Source organism: Lepisma saccharinum, chromosome 8 (genome assembly GCF_977018435.1).
Source record: "Lepisma saccharinum chromosome 8, izLepSacc3.1, whole genome shotgun sequence".
NCBI lineage: Eukaryota > Metazoa > Arthropoda > Insecta > Zygentoma > Lepismatidae > Lepisma > Lepisma saccharinum.
In genome coordinates, this window is record NC_139236.1 from 67551855 (window position 1) to 67572622 (window position 20768).

Below are 20768 nucleotides of genomic sequence, written 5' to 3' on the forward strand. Positions count from 1 at the left end.
AATGGTGTCTTAGACAACAGCTCCTTTCTCGGTCAAATACAATTCAATATAAGAAAAAATAATCTGAGTAATAGAAATATTCTAACTTCTAAAATTTCAAAAACTCAGAAATATAGAAACTCACCAATAAATAGAATGTGTCACAGTTACAATATCCTTGTTGCAAACAACCAATGTGTAGATTTTTCACTTCCATTTGACAGATATAAAAGAATAATAGATTCAGTGTTATAGAAAACGAAACTCTGATAGAATATACATTGCTTAATATAAATTTTACCATTTACAGTGTGCAATACTTGTGAATTACGTATACACCTCTTGCCTAAATGTATGTACATAAGTGTATATATATATATTGATACGCTTTGTTTATTTTGACCATATGAAATATTTTATTTGTTTTTTGTTAATTTCACATTTGATTTATTTGTTAGTTTCAATACTGTTGTTTGATATTTTCATATTGGCTTAAATTTGTAATTTTTGCTGTACATTTGTTACACGCAATATAGGAAGCGGAAGTCATTTCCGGTTTGTGAAGATGTGTAGAACTGTCCAATCTTTTATTGATTCGGTTGCGAGGACAACAGTGCAAAAAGAGAAAACAATAAGTTGAGTTGCGGAAGATGACGTCTATTTTGTGAAAAACGCTGTTTTAAAGGAAAAGCAGCAACTTAATTCAAAAGGGATTGTGTTGGTGAATATTGTTATTAATTTGCAGTGATTGTTTAAAGGTAAAATGTTTTATTAAATTTGTAAAATAGTAAGAAGCTAATTTTTTGTTCAAATCGTTTCGTCCTGAGAACCAAGTGTAGTATACATTAAGGTGAGTCTCATAACTCCTCCGCACAGGGAGATTGGGTAGCTACCGTGACGTAGTAATCCGTGATCCAGTGGCGAACACCAGAAAGGAACGTCACAGGTAAATTTGGCGCTCAACGTGAAGGCATCGATGATGTAAAAGGATAAATTGTAACTGTAATATCGTGTGAAAAAAAAAAGTGTTTTGTGCCGTGTGAAGTCATGAGGAAATTGTCGAGCGTTACAAAGTCTGATAACACATAGATGTAAGTCATGTGATTGATTTTGCAGAGATATCAAGGTATGAGTAGGAGAATTTTGAGAAGCCAGAGCAAGAAGAAAATGGATAAATTGAGTTGTTGTGATGATAAAGATAAGCCCTTGGACGAAATATTTCAGTGCAGGAAATGCGAGGCGTATTTCCATTTAGGGTGTGCAAATGCGGTGGCTCAGTCGGTAACGCGTCTGACTACCATGCAAAAGGTCCCGGGTTCGATCCCCGGCCGGTTCAAATCCGGGAACTTTTCTAACGATGGAAGCGGCCCCGGCGCCCACCCAGCGTCGAATAACATGGGTACCTGGGGGAAACCCTGGGGGGTAAAGGCGGTCAGGGGCGTGATGCTGATCACATCACTCCCACTCACGACCGGATCAAGAAAGTGTGGGGCGTTACCCCCACACCCCCTATACGCCTTCATGGCGTGGTACTAAGCACAGGGGAGCACTTTACCTTTTTTTTTTAAAATTTGCCAATATCCAGAGAATTTCTTCCTGATGACTTAAGTTTGTAAAAATTGCAAATCGCATAGTGCTACTTTAAATATGGAGGTACTTTGTGGCTGGTTAAAGAGAATTGAAGAAGAATGGAAAGAAGATCAGAATGAAATGATAAAGAGGTTTGAGAAAATGGAAGAAGGAAGGCTAGAAGATAAGAATGAATTGAGGAAGATCATTGAAGAAGGAAGGAAAGAAGATAAGGATGAATTGAGGAAGATCATTGAAGAAGGAAGGAAAGAGGATAAGGATGAATTGAGGAAGATCATTGGAGAAGGAAGGAAAGAAGATCAGAATGAAATGATAAAGAGGTTTGAGAAAATGGAAGAAGGAAGGCTAGAAAATAAGAATGAATTGAAGAAGATGATAGAAGAAGGACGGAGAGAGGATAAAAAGGAACTGATGAAGATTATTGAAGACGGAAGAAACGAAACTAAAGTAGCTTTCAGGAACTTAGAGGAGGTATTTAGGAATGATAAGGAGGAAATGATGACGAGAATGAAAGCAGACCGAGAAGAATTGATGAAGAAGATTGAGGATGAGCGGAAAGATGATAAAAATTAAATGATGAAAGTAATAGAAGACAGAAGACAAGAAAACAAAGAAGAATTGGAAGCTGTGCGATGTGATTTGTTAAAACAAATTGATGAAGGGAGAGATGCTCTAAATAAGATAGAAGAAGTCTGGGAAGTAGACAGACGAAAAGTAATGAATGAATTGGACACCGTAAGGGCAAGGATAGAATCCGTCGTGGATCAGCAAAGTACTTCAAGGAATTTGTGTATGCAGGACAGTGAGAAGATGAATAAAGAAATTAACCAGAAGTTCTATTTTATGGAGTAATTCCTTTTAGGGAAGTTGGAGAGATTACATTTAGAATCTGTGCAAGGAAATCCAGGAATGACTGCTGGAAATACTGACAGATCTGTGGAAAATATTCGATGGGTGAGAGATGATAATGACCCTTTGATTTCCGGTATATCTTCAACAGATTCTGTATCTTCTGCTGAATTGTTGACTAAAAGGAACCGTAAGAGGAGAAGACGTATCCAAAGTACAAAAGGGATACCCAGAGAAGATATTGATAAATCTCCTGATGTCTCTCATAGTCCATCTCACACTGGACATTTTTTTAGAATGTCGGATATTAACTCTCTGAGCAAATTTACCGGAGAAATAAATTCCATATCAGCGGAGCGTTATTTGGAAGAACTGAAAACGTCCATGGACATAATGAAAATGCCTATGCACTATAGATTAAAGGTGCATCCTTCTGTAATGAAAGGGAAAGCTAAAGCTTGGTTTATTGCCAACGAGAGAAGGTGGAAGTCTTTTGAACAGTTTTGTGCCGCGTTTAAAAAACAGTATGCCTCTGCAGAAGCGAAGCAGAGAGAGATCCAGATTTTAAGAAACAGAAGATATTCCAAATCCTCAGGACTTTCTATGGAGGATTATTGTTGGGACGTCTACGGGTCATACTGTAACTTGGTCGAACGTGTGGACCAAACAGAAGCGTTAAGTTTAATTATTCATCAGCTCCCATACAGAATACGGCAGCTAGTATTAACAAGAGACCCTCGGAACATTGACCAGTTGACCAACTTCTTGGGGAAGTACGAAGCCTCAGAACAGATAGATGGGTGGAGAGGCGACGGTAACAAAGCAGAAGAAAGGAGACCTAACCAACCTCGAGTTCGCAGAGTACAGATGACAACTTCTACTAATAATCCTGGAGGATCCCGCAGCGCAGAGAGCGGAAATGGGAAGGAACCAATCACCAGAGAAGGTCAGCGATTCCCGGGTGGAAGGTGGAAGAATAGAAACTGGACAAGTAACAGACTTTATAGAAGGACTACGCCGTACACAAATAGTTGGAGAAGAGATCAAAGAGCTCCAGGACGAGAAGAGTGTGCAATACAGACGGAAGAGCTACCTTCCAGTAATCTTAGAGTTACGGCGTCGCCATGGGAAATTAACTGCAATGAAGTTCTTTGTTTAGCCCAGCGCCCGTTGTAAGCGGCACTCTTACGCTTGCAATGAAGGGCATGCAAGTACAAGAAAGCGACGAAAGTGAAGACCCATTCCTAACAGAAGATCCGTTAGAAGTATTGTACTTGAATATTGAAGCCACTCCTCTAAATTATTTAAAAATTAGAAAGACGATAATGGAAGAAGATAGGGATAATGTAAAGAAACCTGAAATTTCAGTCGAGGTATTAGGATTCCAAATAAAATGCACTCTGGACACGGGTAGCGAATGTACCCTTATGAATTATAATATTTGGCTTCAAGTACGAGAGCGATTACCAGGTCTTAAATTGCAGAAGTGTCCAGGCGTAATATTAAAAGATTTTGCGGGAAAAGAAAGATCCCGGATAGCTGGTTGTAGGCGAATAAATTTTGAAATTGGCGGTTTTATATTTGAAGATTTGGTATATGTGGGCAAGTGCTTAGAAGCTGACTTATTATTTGGTTATCCTTTCCTTCGAAGATACAAAGCCACTCTGGATGCAGGCGCAGAAAAATTGTATCTGATCAATGGCGGACACACAGTAGAGCAACATTTACTTCCTAACGCTGGAGATTCAGAGAAGGGCGAGTCGCGGGAGAAGACAGCCTTAATACAGTGTACGAAAGCGGAGGAAGAAGATAACGCTGTAGACTGCAACAGAATCAGACATAAGAGATAAAGCCTTTGCTTCAGATGTTTTGAGAGTTGAGGAAAAGGAGCAGCTATTTAATTTATTGTTGAAATATAGAAGAATATTCGCCGACAAACCAGGATTATCTAGGAATTCTATCTGTGAAATAAATCTGACCAGTGAAGAACCTGTTTACTCCAATCCTTATCCTGTTCCGTTGTCCAAGAGGAAAAAGTTGGAAGGAGAATTATTGAAGTGGCAAGAGAAGAAAGAAATGTTTGATCTATGGAGAAAAAGAAGGAAGAAGAAAACAGTTCAGAAAACAAAAAGAAACCGCTTGTAAAACACTATCAAATAAGCTTGCACGTGAAGATGTGAAGTATGTGTTATCAAATTTATATGAAAATCTATCTTTTGTTTGCATTGTGAAGGTTGAAAAATATATTCCATCATAGAAAGTAATCGTTGAGAGTCCTGCACATTCTTTGAAGAAAATGGATAAAGAAGAGTTTACAAAGTCATCTAATTATTCAGATGATGCTTGGCTTGTGTACATGATTTGGATACAACTTGAATTTCATTTCCTGTACTGATTATTATCAAACCGAAAGAAAGCAGACGTTAGGTATAATTCCCAGAAGAATAAGAAGTTCACAATGTTGATAATTTAGTTCCAGGAGGTCAATTTGAGATGAATGGCGAAGTCGAAGGGAAAGGACAGCCATAGTTGACAATGATAAAGGGCCAATAGGGAACAAATGTATAATTTTATGTGAGACTTCAATGTCAATAATTAAGTTTAAGCCCAGAACAATTTCAGAAGTTAAGCGTTTGGAAATGTAAATGTTTAGGAAATGTATAGTTGTATGAAGAACAAGCTGTTAAAGTTAAGAAGCTCTTAGAAGATGTGGAAAGGATGACAAAAGAAAGAAAAGAAGTTCTACACAAAGCAAGAGAACAGATAGTTTGAAGATTTGTTTTTATGATTAAAAAGTGTAGGATCATATGAATTTTCTTAGAGCGAGTTTGCATGCAGGTTTTAGAGTGAAGAGTTCTGAAGTAAGCTCGTAGAAGAATCAAGTTTATTCTATAAAGAAAATTTCCTTCATGTACATTGCGTCAATTTTCTTTGTTTGTATGGGAGGAGAACTTGATACGCTTTGTTTATTTTGACCATATGAAATGTTTTATTTGTTTTCTGTTAATTTCACATTTGATTTATTTGTTAGTTTCAAAACTGTTGTTTACACAAGAAAACTTTCAGTGGAAAAATTTACGCAATATCGGAAGCGGAAGTCATTTCCGGTTTGTGAAGATGTGTAGAACTGTCCAATCTTTTATTGATTCGGTTGCGAGGACAACAGTGCAAAAAGAGAAAAAAATAAGTTGAGTTGCGGAAGATGACGTCTATTTTGTGAAAAACGCTGTTTTAAAGGAAAAGCAGCAACTTAATTCAAAAGGGATTGTGTTGGTGAATATTGTTATTAATTTGCAGTGATTGTTTAAAGGTAAAATGTTTTATTAAATTTGTAAAATAGTAAGAAGCTAATTTTTTGTTCAAATCGTTTCGTCCTGAGAACCAAGTGTAGTATACATTAAGGTGAGTCTCATAACTCCTCCGCACAGGGAGATTGGGTAGCTACCGTGACGTAGTAATCCGTGATCCAGTGGCGAACACCAGAAAGGAACGTCACAATATCTCATGTGTTACGTATGGTGTATGTTATATGTATTGTACGTGAATGAATGAATATGTGTTTGTATATTTCCATGTAATTTCTATTGTATTAATCAAACACAGTGTACGCCTTCTGTAATTGGAGGTCCAATCCTCTGTAGAAGTTCAAAGCATAAATAAATAAATACATAAATATCTGTCTGTTGATGGCGCATTAGGAAACTAATTTAGAGAAAAGTAAATATTATGGTTAGTTATCCTCAACCTAGCAATGTATGAAATATATGCATTATCACAGTTTCCATAGCGATAACAAAGCAAACAATGTACAGGTAAACTAGGATTTGAACAACCAATTTTCACACTGATAAAATTTTTGCGCAGAAGAAGAGAACGTGTAAACCAAAACGTGACATCTCCTAGGATGAAATCAAAAACGACTAGAAGAATTTTTAAGGGAAGGTTCGATAGCGGCATAAAATGAATAAGACATGAATTCTTATAAAAAATAATATGAAGCGAATTATTTTTATTTCCACTTTGTTTTCAGGAAAATAAAGGTCAAAGATGGTTCCCATGAAACCCCCTTAGATTTGCCCCTGAATACAATGCTAACAATGAGACGTGATTTATCTCAGTATCCATAATGGATCTCTCCAACAAATGCGCTCATCCATAGCAACGGTAGCTGAACAACAGCCCAATCAGTAGTGTAATGCGGGTTGCCTACGTGCTGAATTCAGAATACAAATAGAACAAACAAGCAGGTATTTGTAAAGATATAAGCCCAAAGGTTACGAAAACATAGGAGATTTTGTGTGATTTATGGAGAATGGTAACCCAGGTGACGAGACCAAGAGTTCAACAATGGAACAATAGATTATAACCTGGCTGTAGAGAAAATAAATAGTCGTCGCATCCTGCTTGTGAGCTATATTTATGAAAAGACACGTATTCAACAATTTGTATCACTATTTATATCCATTTATTTCTTTCATTCCCTTTTTCATGTCTGCAAAATTCGACCTCTGTGGGTGAATTAATGTCTTATAAACAACGTTGCTAATACAGTAAAACCTCATCAATCCGGACCTCGATAAGCCGGATTTCGCTTAATCCGGACAGGCAAAAGGCAAATAAAAAAAGCAGAATGCAAGGTTTAAAATGTGGCTTGAAGTCAACACGAGAACTTCCAAAAGAAAAAGAAGCAACCATTGATGAAATTCTGTTTCCCGCAGACTTTGTACTGTACTGTATAGCGTATTTAGGCCTACGCACTTTAAATCCACCATAATAAACGTGTTTTGTTGCTATAAACTGAGTCTTAATGCACTTACTACTGTTCTTTTAGGTTATTTAAGTTAATCCGAACTTTCGTTAAACCGGTCAACTTACCCCCCCCACCAATTAGTCTAGATTAACGAGGTTTTACTGTATATACAATTTTGAATATGTAGATTCAGGGGAAGTTTAATCTTGATATACAATATTGGCCAAATTATTGGACACATTGTAAAAAAGATGCACATTTCCTTGTTTTGAAAGTGTTCTAACTAATTAAATTTTACGATTGTCATAACTTTTTAAGGGATGAAACTTTGTCTGCTTCGATATAATCTTGTTTCTCACAATCCTTTCTTATACTGTGTCTCAAGAATATATGGCAACAAGATTCTTTCCATATTCGCAAAAAAGCCTGCAACAATACGTACATTGTTTACCGTGTTATTTATGCTATTTTTGGTTATAATAAAGGAAATGATATTAATTCTGATTGTTGTAAGGGTGTTCTTTATTTGTATCTCTGGGGAAACATGCAATTTCATAAACCACGTGGTTTGAAGTTTAGAAATAAGAGTGATTGAGGAATTGTAAAGAATGTACACAAGCAATGATTAAAATGGGCTCGAAAAGAGCAAAAGGTGGTCATACAAAGTTCTGACAGTACTTGCAGTGCGTATAACAATGCAATGTGTATCACAAAACTTTAAATCTAAAATTTGTCTACATAAAGTGAGTTAGGTAGCAGACATTTTTTCTCTCGTATTATCGTCCTTTTTGTTTTGGGTTACAACAATTTCAAAATTATAATTCCTTTAATAAGAAAGCCCTAGAGGTTGCGAGTTAGTCAACCAACAGAGTGAAATGGTCAACATTTTGCTCTGTGGGGATTTTCAGAGCTGTCCTGTCATGGCTCTATGAGCGTCCCACAATTGGCAGAAGTGGGGTACGGTTGGTGGACTACTATGTGATCCTTCCAGCTAGATCCGAGGGATCCGCTGACCAACGACAGGTGCGGTCCTCCATTCATATTTGGGGTTAGGTGTAGATCTGACAACTCTGCACTGTAAAAAGACATGTCAAGAAACAGTAATTTTGCCTGTAGTATTATATGGATGCGAAACTTGGTCTCTTACATTGAAAGAGGAACATAAATTGAGAGTATTTGAAAATAACATCCTTAGGAAAATATTTGGACCTAAAAGGGATGAGGAGACAGGTGAGTGGAGAATGGGAGAGGAAAGAAGAGTTTACAGGATTCTTGTTGGGAAACCTGATGGTAAAGAGACCTATAGGAAGGCGAAGACGAATATGGAGGGACAACTTTGAGATGGACCTAAAGGAAATCGGTAGGGATGGAAAAGAGTATATAGATCTTGCTCAGGATAGGGACAGATGGAAGGCCTGTGTTGCTGCAGCCATGAACCTTCGGGTTTAAGAAGGCTAGAAAGTTAGAGTGTGCGTCAAATCTCCTGCATGTGGCGATAGCCAATAGCAGCGCACTGCAACGGTGCCATGTCCAAATCTCACACGGAAAAGATACAGCGTGGTTGAGCGAAACGGTCTACTAAGCAACGCCGCAAGTCTGTGATTCGCTGGTGCTGTTCAGCAGTCCAAGGCCATATGCAGGAGATTTGACGCGCGCTTTAGTAGTTACATAAAGTGAGTATATCTGTGTTTCATTTTTGCAACGAATGAGTCCAATAATTTGTCCAATGCTGTATATTAGCTTTTTGGATATTTACTGAACTATGACTAAGAATTATAAGACGAGAAATGTCTGGATAGCTTTGTGAACTTTAAACGCAGAGAACACTCTTCATCAGAATGTTGTCACATATTTTTTTAAAAAATAATATTTTTTGCTCAGCAATCTAACTGAAATTAAATGACCTTTCTGTGTATATATCAATGCCACTACAAACATTATCGAGACTGTTAATGGAAGTTCGTTGTTTTTATTTTTATTTTAGAGGCATTGTTATATTGTTACACATTTGAGTGATCCTAAACAGCCAGCGTTTTATACGTCCCTGATTGTGCCTTAAGTCCCACTGCTGTACGGAGTAGGGCTGGAGACTTAAAATGTTTAAAAACACACCATACCTACATGTAACTCGCCTACACGGAAACATATGGCTATTCCAACAAATTATTCACACGGGAAATAAAAAGGTGAGCACGTTAAGCAGGTCAAGATTGGTCATCTTAGCGTCCTGTTCTTGTTACGTGGTGCATCGAGGGGCAGGTCTTTAATTTAAGGTGGGTATTGCTGCTACAATTGTTTTTTCGTCGTCGTCTTCTTATAAGAGTACCAAACCCGACAAGCCCAACCTAACCACCGATGGTATTTAAGTTGTGTCCGATAAGTGAGACACCCCCCCCCTCCCCACAAATCTACCAGCCCATGGAACTACCAGCTTAGAACAGTTGCAGCAGTAATCGCTACGCTGGACAACCTCTTGCTCTATGAAACAACTAATGGAAGTACAGTGATTTGAACTATGCTGCCACCTACAGGTGAGTTCTCAACACGTTTCATCTACAGGGTGTATCAGAAGTCCCTTACCACCCCTTATAAAATCCGCAGTGATGTATTTTCATGGAATTTGATATGGGCGATACAAAATAGGCCTAGGGGGGACACCTTTTTGAGTATGTCACGGGGACGGCCGGCATCTTGGTTCCGCCATCTTGAATTCAACTTTTTTCTTTAAAATGATAGATGGGTCATATGATGCATGACCATAGGCTAGAATTTCGTCAGGATGTCAAATCTGAAATCAGATTTCATGTAACTTCATTTGGTGATAAGTTATTGGCAACTGAAAGTGACGTTTACCTGTGACAAGTACAAAGAGTGATGTTTGTGACACTCATATTCCACGTTGTAGAAGCCATTAGCATCGCCTTGCCTCTTGATTTAGATACAGTATCTAATTGCAATACCGTTGACTAATGCTTGATAATTAACAATCAAAACTCCGTGAATATGGAGATTCTTCACCCATGAACGAGACACTATTAACTCTCAATAAACATGGCCGATTTGAATTTTGGATATTTATCAAGCGAATATTCTGATCAAATTGTGGTTATGAAAAGAAGACTTAAATGACATTCAGAGCAAGGAAACGCGCCACAGACAGTTTATTTGAATAGTCAATATGCGGCGGAAGGATTTTCAAATCAAACCTCTACATTTACATATTCATCCGTGACGAAGTTATTAGCACAACGCTTCACAACGCCAGGGGTCCTGGGTTCGAATCCAGGTCTGAACATTTCTTTGTGGGTGTTACTTTATCAATTTCAAATCATCACCCTTTCTCATCTTCGCGATTTGCAAATCGTGGCAGAAAAGCAGAGTAAAATAAACCAAATCAATCAATTAATCAAACATAACGATTAAGCTGTGTTGCTGAGAAAAGAGACATGTGCTTGATATTAGTACCGTCAAATCTGATCATCTTGGTGATGGATCAGAGATGTCGATATATGATGAGGATACATGTTGTTACATTCCTACATTTTTAGATGTACTAATTGGTATCAGAAAGAAATTTGAAATTTTGGCAAGACTGCAGCTAAAAATGACGTTTTTATGGTGGCATTTCGTAGGGTATAACTACGTTCATGCTTCTGCTTAGCACACCTTTCTCAGCTCAACTCAGGTACGTTTGACAACCGCAAACTCGACAGATATGAATGAGATAAACTCACAGTGAATTAAAAATGTATTTTATCCCATGTGGGCAATATATAATGTTTCTTACATGGTCATGTTTCTTTCATAATCAGTCAGTGGATGATAATGCTATTAAGGCAAGATACAAGAAAATGTCGCGATCTTCTTACCTGTGAATGATGGACTTCGATTGCAAGTAATCGAGCGCGAGAGCCAGCTCGCACACGTACAGCTTGACGCAGTCTTCCGTGAATGGCACTTCCTGTTGGATGTGATATCGAAGGTCGCCGCCCAGCAACAGATCCGACACCATAAACAGATCTTCCTCGTCTGAAAAAGTAAACAGAACTGAAATAATACGTCTTCTCCCTTACAAGTTTCTAAATCTTTACTTTTAGGTGTCTGTTGGTATGTCCTATATATTTTATCATTCATATTGAATATACAGGGCTTTATAAACAGTGGCGTAGCAAGGGATGGGCAAAGTGGGCGACCGCTCGGGGCCTCGCGTCTTATGGGGTTCATACAAAAAAAATGTATTAAATGGAAGTGTTGGGGAAAAGATGGAAAAGGCTAATTTTTGTAGGCAATGAAATTAAAACATTCTGCTTTTATCTCACTTTAAATTCTAGTTAAACGTTATGATACGTCAAATCAGGGGCGTAATATACAGGCGAGCGGGTAAAAAAAAAGTAAAAAATATTGTCATATTTCTCATGTGAAACATTTACGCAATAATTCACAATAACTTGCGTGGACATTTTTACCCATTTATTCATTTCTCGAATAAAAAGCAATTTGTCTTGTATTTTCTTCTTTTCTCTCGACCTTACACTCCCAAATTTAATATGTTAACAATAAAGCATCTCCAACTGCCACGAAACAAGTGCGAGACATTTAAATGCTTGGGTTGTTTGCAACTCAAGAAGGCAATGGATAATATAAGCAGTTCTTACTTCCGTCCTACAGCTTCATATTTCAGATCGCGGAAAACAAAGAACGACATCTTTAGGGTGAGTGAAATTATTAAATATACTTTTCTTCAGTAATTTATAATTATTTAAATATGTTAATGTGCTGACGTATCACTGAAGATTTTGTATCGATTCACATTGAGATATCAAATTTAAAAATGGATGGAACATCTCATTTTAATCTCGCCCAGGGCCTCGCGATATGTTGCTACACCACACTTTATAAACACTATATTCCTTTTGCTCCATCATCATTCTAGTATCATATTTCAAATGCAACCTAGAACACTTTGGATGCTTGGGGAAAAGCGAATAACAACAAATTACTTCATTATTTCTATTGATTTACCTATGATTAAAATTTCTTTTTTTTTCTCTTCTATATTTTTAGCTTTTCTTTAGGAAGGACACGTTTATTTCATCATTTCACAATTTTAATTAAGTAGTAATTAAGTAGTAAAAACAGATTAAATGAATTGTGAAAGTTGATTTGGTTCCCATTGAAATTAATTGTTTTCGTCACTGCTATGTTCCATAAACATTCATTCTAAGTCCTATTAGTGTATGACTAGACTTAGTATCGGTAGTGTGATGCGCAGTGAAACTTGTGTTTGTTTTGAATTCGCCTACAAAACTCCTTTTGCAGAGTAGTGTGTTCTGCAGATTGCTGCAGCGATCCGTATACTGTCCCAGTCACAAATGTACTGTATTCGCAAATGGTTTTTCACGAGTTGATGTTTACTGAATCTAAATAAAGTGTACGCAAATCTTATATTGATATGCTGAATAATATAGAGTGATCAAAAAGTCACGTAACCCATGAAGGGACTATAAAAGATGTTGGAAATGGCCACCATTCAGTTCCTCACACATGTTCACCCTCTTGATGATGTTCCTGAAGACCCTCTAGAGTGTATCACATGAAATGTTGTCCACAGTACGTTGAACATTCGTCTTCAGTTCATCCAAAGTGTGTGGATGCGTTACGTAGGCTGCAGACTTAAGAAATCCCCAGAGGAAAAAGTCCGGCGGAGTGATATCGGGAGACCTGGGCGGCCATATTGGCTTCGTAATGATGCGCCCAGATAATACAGATTCAAACAAATGTTACATGGGTTGCGTGACTTTTTGATCACTCGGTATAATTACACTAATGATAAAAACAGAGTGAGAAATTGGCAACAAAGCAGAAAACAAAAGTACAGAATAGTAGTGTAAATTGGTCTTCTTCCTAGCACTTTTCTCTGATCCGAATAAGGTGTATAATTTTCTCACATATGTGCAAGGTCAAGTTTGAATTACCACACTTTTCAACTTGTATGCTTAATCGGTTTCTTCTCTCGCTTGATGTCTGATGACCTAATTAATTTATGAAATTATTTTTTTCTCGAGGCATTTCAAACTTGTAACAAGCCTGGTATTGTTTTGTCACGACATTTATTTTTGATACCTTAATTTTCTGAATTTGGGGAGAGGTTCGCCATAAAGTTAAATTATATATGCATAGTGTCCAACATAATCTTCTTAATTACGATCATTGTTTGTTGTACTGTACTTCAATACATTCCAATCATATATGTTGCGTAAACGTCACTAATTCAACAAAGAGATATGTTCTTTTGAATTAACATATATGATTTCATTGTATTGGAGAATATATCTAGAGGGATGGTAACGGAAAAGATATGTTCAACAAAGATTAAAACATATCTCCGCTTATATTTCCTGTACAGTAAGTTATCATTTCAGGATTGACACGCACCTACATCAGAGTAATTCCATGCCAAATCAACACAGATATGTGTAATCTCCAACCTGACCATCTCCGATTTTCATGAAATTTGGGGAGTTCAAACTATGACTGGGACTTAGTAACTATGAAAATTTTTAGTCTCGTGCGTCTTGTAATTGTTAAATTATTCAAGGTCAAAGTTAGCAGAAATTGCCCTTTTTGAGCGCGCTTACCTATACTAAATGTGCTGTAACTCCGCCACTATTTCGCCTAGGAAGCTCAAATAAAGCTTATTGTACAGGGAATTGAACAAGCTTTCCAGTGATATATGACAAGCCCATCTGTCGATAAAAATATAATTTTGTCACGTGACCTTGACTTTTGACCTTGAATATCTCAAAACATGTCATCACCAAAAATCGTGAAAAAAATATATTTAGTCCCTCATGCCATGCTCTATAACATCAAAGAATCATTCTGGGACTGCAATGGGATCAGAAGATACAAAATAATATGTGTAACTATGTGACTGATAAAAGCCTCATTACTTGAACTATGTCGAGTCAAAAGTCCTTTAACACCCCGTACAAAATGTAAAGGAGTTATCCTGGTCATGAAAGAAATAGGTTAGGCACAGGGAGATCTCTAGCTGTGTGTGTCAAGCGCAAGTCCGGCTTATTGTTGACAGCCATATTGAATTCAAGGCAAACATTTCAAAGGAAAGGGTGTGAAGTGATATATGAAATCAGGCTAAAACTTCACGAGGAATGAAGAGGCGAAAGTTTTTCCAAAGTATCTTTAACCAGCAAAAAGTTATTACTGCATGCTTGTAACAATTTTATCCTTTTCAAGGTGTTAAGAACAAAGTATTAAGAATGCTCCTAATGTTTTAGGAACTCGTTGAGATCACGCTGACATCTCGGGAGAGAAAGAAGTATACGCACCATTGCATATGATTTTAATCAGCAACATTCACCAAACACTTGAATAGTGGAGAATATTGGGAAAGTATCTCAAACAATTACGTGACACTTCCTTTGGAATTAAAAATTCTTCAGTGACGAGGCTATTTCTTATGTTCACGGTAAAGTTAATAAAAAATATATGCAATACCTGTGATTTGATCATCTACAGTAGACAGATCCCAGCCGAATGGTTATTGCTGGTAAGCTAATGATGTGGTATAGTGTATGGAGAACGGGAATGGTTGGTCCATATTCAACAACGGTACCTTAAATGGTGAGAGCTTCTTGGATGTGTTAAGTGAACAGGTTTTTCATCCTTGCTTACGGGACATGGCACTTTTCCAGAGTTTTGAAACAGGACAGTGTGTGACCACACTATGTGAACATTTTGGCAATTTCTTCATGGTAAATTTCTAGGTAGATTGATGGGCAGACGGGGATCTATTAAAAGGTCTGCACATTCCCCAGATCTAACATCTTAGGAGGACTTTTAACTTCAGAAACATTTGAAGAGAATGGTGCATGCACTAAAAGTCCCTGATATTGACCATCTGAGAGAAGACATAGTTGCTGCTTGCGATGATGTTGCACCTGCTACATTTCCAAATGTTCTATGTGAGTGTGAGAGACGTCAACGAGTGTGCTCATAGGAATATTGACAACACTGTAATGTGCATATATCGTAAGTGAAAGATATGCGTATAACGTTTTGCTGTCTAAAAATAAGTTAGAAAAACCTTCGCTGCTTCATTTCTCGTGAAATTCTAGCCTGATTTGATATATCACATCACACCCTTTAATTTGAAATTTCTGTGTTGAATTCAATATGGCTGTCAACAATATGCCGGACCTGCGCTTGATACACATAGCTAGAGATCTCCCTGTGCCTAACCTATTTCTTTCATGACCAGGATAACTCCTTTACATTTTGTACGGGGTGTTAAAGGACTTTTGACTCGACATAGTTCAAGTAATGAGGCTTTTATCAGTCACATAGTTACACATATTATTTTGTATCTTCTGATCCCATTGCAGTCCCAGAATGATTCTTTGATGTTATAGAGCATGGCATGAGGGACTAAATATATTTTTTTCACGATTTTTGGTGATGACATGTTTTGAGATATTCAAGGTCAAAAGTCAAGGTCTCGTGACAAAATTATATTTTTATCGGAAGATAGGCTTGTTATATATCACTGGAAAGCTTGTTCAATTCCCTGTACAATAAACTTTATTTGAGCTTCCTAGGCAAAACAGTAGCGGAGTTACAGCACATTTAGTATAGGTAAGCGCGCTCAAAAAGGGCAATTTCTGCTAACTTTGACCTTGAATAATTTAACAATTACAAGACGCACGAGACTAAAAATTTTTGTAGTTACTAAGTTCCATGCATAGTTTCAACTCCCCAAATTCCATGAAAATCGGAGATGGTCAGGTTGGGGGCTGTGTTGATTTCGCATGGAATGACTCATCATTCTAGGATTTGTTTGTCCAAGATTGACCACGGACTTCTTGGCTAGGCGAGATTTTAACCTGTCGCATAACTTACCACAGATCAATATGCAGATGTATCAGTTTTAGTTAGAATGCGCGTACTAGACGGAGCGACTATAGCGCCACAGATTTTTCCTTGTTTACTCTTCCTTTTGTCAGCACACTTGAGAGAACATGCTGGATTGATATGGGTTCTCTCCTAGCAACGTTTACGATTAAGAATTAGTTTTTACTAACAAGGGTAGAAAATAAGAAGAAAATGATATTGTATACTGCTTTCTTTTGCGAAAGTCCTCTTCTTTATTCCATCTCCGTATTTACCCATTCAGTCGGTCTGAGAATGAATTGAAAATGTTGAGTTAGCTGCAAGGAAGTGCATGTACCCATCTCTCTTACTTCTGTTCGTTTCGGATTCTTTTCCCGTCACGGTTGACAACGCAAAACAACGAAGGCGGCCAAAAGAAGAACACAATTTCTAGGCTTCATATAAGCGGACAGACCTTCTCGTAGACGGACAGAGCTTCCAATATGAGGGCAGAGTAGGTAAGTGTCCCTTAGGTCGCATTTCTCAAGACGAAATGAATTGAGGGGGGAGAGACATTTCCTGGGATAGAGGTAAACCAGTAAAGAAGAGGAAACCTCATGTCGAGCGGGGAGAAGACAGAATAATTTCTCTGATAACGGAAGCTATCAGGTTAGCCTCGAATGGAGCGGTTGAACAATGGAAAAGAGAAAAGAGGATGGGGGGAGGGGTCTTCGGGGATATTGGCTTTCATCTTGTGCAGACATCTGGATAAGGAAGTCCTTGTTTCCCCTCGCCTTGTGCAATAGTCCCGGCTCTTCCCTTGTGACGTAGAAGACCTGCTCAGTTTCAATATGCTTCTATCGGATAATATTACGGCCTGGTGATGCAACAAGAAAATGTCAAAGTCTTTCCATCGCTGTCAACTTAGAAATGTGTAGTTGTGCAGGAAGCTGATGCTCTGACAGGAACTAGAGCTGCCGTGTTCGTCGTTGCATATTACGTCTTGTTTTCCCGTCCATATTTGGAGTCACAGTGCTATATTGAACGAATGGCCTATATTGCAGCAAGGGACAGAACACCTTTCTACTCACCATTCCCCAGTGTACAGAGAAACTCTCCAGTTGTAATAATACCTAACTAACTCTCTAGCCTTCTTAAACCGGAAGGTTCATGGCTGCAGCAACACAGGCCTTCCATCTGTCCCTATCCTGAGCAAGATCTATATACTCTCTTCCATCCCTACAGATTTCCTTTAGGTCCATTCTCAACGTTGTCCCTCCATCTTCGTCTTGGCCTTCCTACAGGTCTCTTACCATCAGGTTTCTCGACAAGAATCCTGTAGACTCCTCTTTCCTCTCCCATTCGTGCCACATGGCCTGCCCACCTAAGTCTTCTTGATTTAATTATTCTAATAATATCTGGACATGAATACAAATTATGTAGTTCTAAATTATGTAACCTTCTCCACTCACCTGTCTCCTCCTGTTGCAAAAGTAATCAATCTTGTACCATTATCATTACTTAATTCATGAAGACTTTCTTTACCAATCGTGGGCTTAAATGTCTCTTCTTTGCCAATCTGTGCATTACAGTCACCTAACAGAATTTTCATATCATACTGAGAAATTTTATCAAAGACCTGTTCTAACTCTGCATAAAAATCATCTTTAGTATTATCATCTTTATCTTCCGTTGGTGCATGTATGTTTATTAAAATAATTTTACACCATCTACCCTGTAAAACTGTATATGATATCCTATCATTAATAAATTCTACTGTTTTAAGAGCCGAGATAATTCTATTATTTATGAAAAAGCCTGTTCCAAAATTATGATTTTCAATACCACCATAGACAAAAGTATAATTTCTAGTTTTACAATTCCTTCTCCTGGCCATCTAACTTTCTGTACAGCTACTACATCTAATTTATACTTAACTATCTCATTAACTGTACACTGAAATGCCCCAGGCCGGCAAAGGCTCAGAACATTCCCGGTGCCTAATTTAATATCCTTATTCCTAATGTAGATCTTATCTTTAGATCAGGGACCTCCCAAAGTTGTCCCCGCCCGGAGATCCGAATGGGGGACTATTTTACCTCCGGAATATTTTACGTTGGGAACATCCATGGCCTCATATTGCTGCTTCTTGACATGTCTTTTTACAGTGCAGAGTTGTCAGCTCTACACCTAACCCCCAATATGAATGGAGGACCGCACCTGTCGTTGGTCAGCGGATATCTCGGATCTATCTGGGAGGATCACATTGTAGTCCACCAGTTGTAATAATACAAGAATCATTATTATGTGATTTGGACAATTTTTTTTTTTTTTTACATACGAACATAGATGCATTGTTTTGTAAAATTTCCCATTTTACTGAATTAGACTGCAAAGTGCGTTTGAGCTGCATTTACAAATGATTTACATGTAAAATATATTGCACTTCCAATATCTTTGTTTGTTTTTTTATCTTTTAACTTTCATGTACATACATACTTACATAGTATATGCTCATCGTCAGTGGCACATTTGTCAAGTGACGAGCGAATAAATTGAATGAATATAACCCAAGTTTCAGATATTAAGTTACTGTGGCCTATCCATTGAATTCAATTCAAAATATTTTGCCAACTTTTGTGGCTGAGTGATTAATGTAGTGTACTAGTGTAATCAAGAGTCCCCGAGTCCGAATCCAGGCCTGGCCATGGATGTTCTTAGTTACTATGCCTTCTACTTTTCCATTATACCATCACTTATCCTCATCTTCTCGATTAGCCGGAAGTGATAGAAAAGTAAAGTAACATAAATTAAATCAATCAATCATTTACAATGTTTCACTGCTATAACAGCGGCAACGAACGCCCAATATTTTAAATAGTCCATACTTATTAAAAATGTCACACATTTCTTAAAAATAGTTATAGTTTCGCAATTCCCGTATTTTCAGCAAAGGCTTGACATGGCAATAGTACGATTATTGTACTTCCTCCTTAAGTTAAGTTATAACACTCCGAAAGTTACAATAATAGTAAGGAAAGAACAATGACAGAATATTTACTCTCGGCAAGGGTGACAAAAGTTCTTCGAATAAGAATGGGAAAATTTCAAAATTCATTTTCTATCTTATCGCGAAATCTGGTATAGAAGACATATGAAAGCTGAAAATATCCGAAAATGAACAGATCGATTGGGGTATTTTCTGCTTCAAATTTGAACATTGAACACGTTAACCACTTCGTCAAAGAGTGTTACAAATACTGATTTGACCAGATAATATGTATTATTCATTTTTCATCTCCAAAATAAGACCAATGTCCCTTTCCTAGCTTCATTCTTTCCAGACATAAAACAAATTTTTTTATCCAGATTCCTTTCAGGGGATGTCATAAAAATAGAATCCACACCCGGTCACGAAAAATGGTCAATATCTGAGAGATCAAGAGAGTAGTATAAAAGTATATACTACTGGGGCGAGAAAGTATGAACCCCCCTCAGGCAGATTTGCCTACACTTAAAACTTGCTCAACATGCCCATATGAGCTTTTTGCTCAAGTGTGGAACCCCGTCTAATCCAAGATTTTTGTAAAAATGCCCTCGGGAATTTCCTGAGAATGTATGACCCCCTCAGATTGATTTGCCTACACTTATAAAAGGCACTTCTGTGAGATTGTTGTCCATAAACCTGTCAAAAATATGCCCCTCTTGATATTTTTTTTGCCCACACCTAAAACTACGCCAAGATACACACACACCCACCCACACACACACACACACACACACACCCACCCACACACACACACACACTGACCTTGACCTTGAGATGACCTTGACCTTGACTATTTTTTCGATTATTTCTTCGATTATTTTTTTCGATTATTTTTTCGATTATTTAACGATTATTTTTTCGATTATTTTTTAGATTATTTTGACCTTGACCTTGACCTTGAGATGACCTTGAGCTTGACCTTGACCACACCCACCCACATACACACCCACACCCACCCACATACACACCTACACACATCCACACCCACCCACATACACACCTACACCCACCCACACCCACCCACATACACACCTACACCCACACACACCCACCCACATACACACCCACACCCACCCACACCCACCCATACATATTTACTTCCGGTCCACTTGTGGCCTATTTCTGGTTTATTTATATTGCATCATGTTTTGCAACAATACCCAATATTATGCATTAGACATGTGTTGTTTTCTGATTGGTTGGTTATGACATAAAGTGATGATGTGTTATATTCTGATTGGCTTATTGTTTCAGATGTTTTCAATGCGGTCCGTGCTTAGGGTATATAAAGAGATTTTGCATTGCATATCAGCCAGTATTGTGAGAGTTGTTAAAGAGTGAGGATGTGTTGTTGCAGTGCTGCTCATATTTTTTAAACACAAAAATATTGCAGATTTGTATAAATTGAATTACAAATCTATTTGATTTAATAAATACAATTTTTAACAACCTGTCATAGGTTTATTAAGTATAGAGTTTTGATTTGGACCCCAAGAAATTTTATATAAATACCAAAGCCAAAAATATTAACACACATACACACATACACACACACACAAAATATACAAAACACACTGCTGAACCCAACTGATATTTTTTATTAAGCATAGAATTTTGATTTGAATCCCAAGAAATTGTATATAATAAACAACAACAAAAATT

General features: G+C 37.6%; 1 protein-coding gene across 1 annotated transcript in view; it reads right to left on the reverse strand.

The window, feature by feature from the left end:
- Nucleotides 1–20768, reverse strand: part of LOC145991521 (serine/threonine-protein kinase 32B) — a 302259-nt gene that overhangs the window by 42611 nt on the left and 238880 nt on the right. Inside the window, exon 4 of the mRNA XM_083127541.1 lies at nt 11038–11197. Within this exon, the coding sequence (XP_082983667.1) occupies nt 11038–11197 (160 nt within the window). The remainder of the gene's footprint in view (nt 1–11037; nt 11198–20768) is intronic.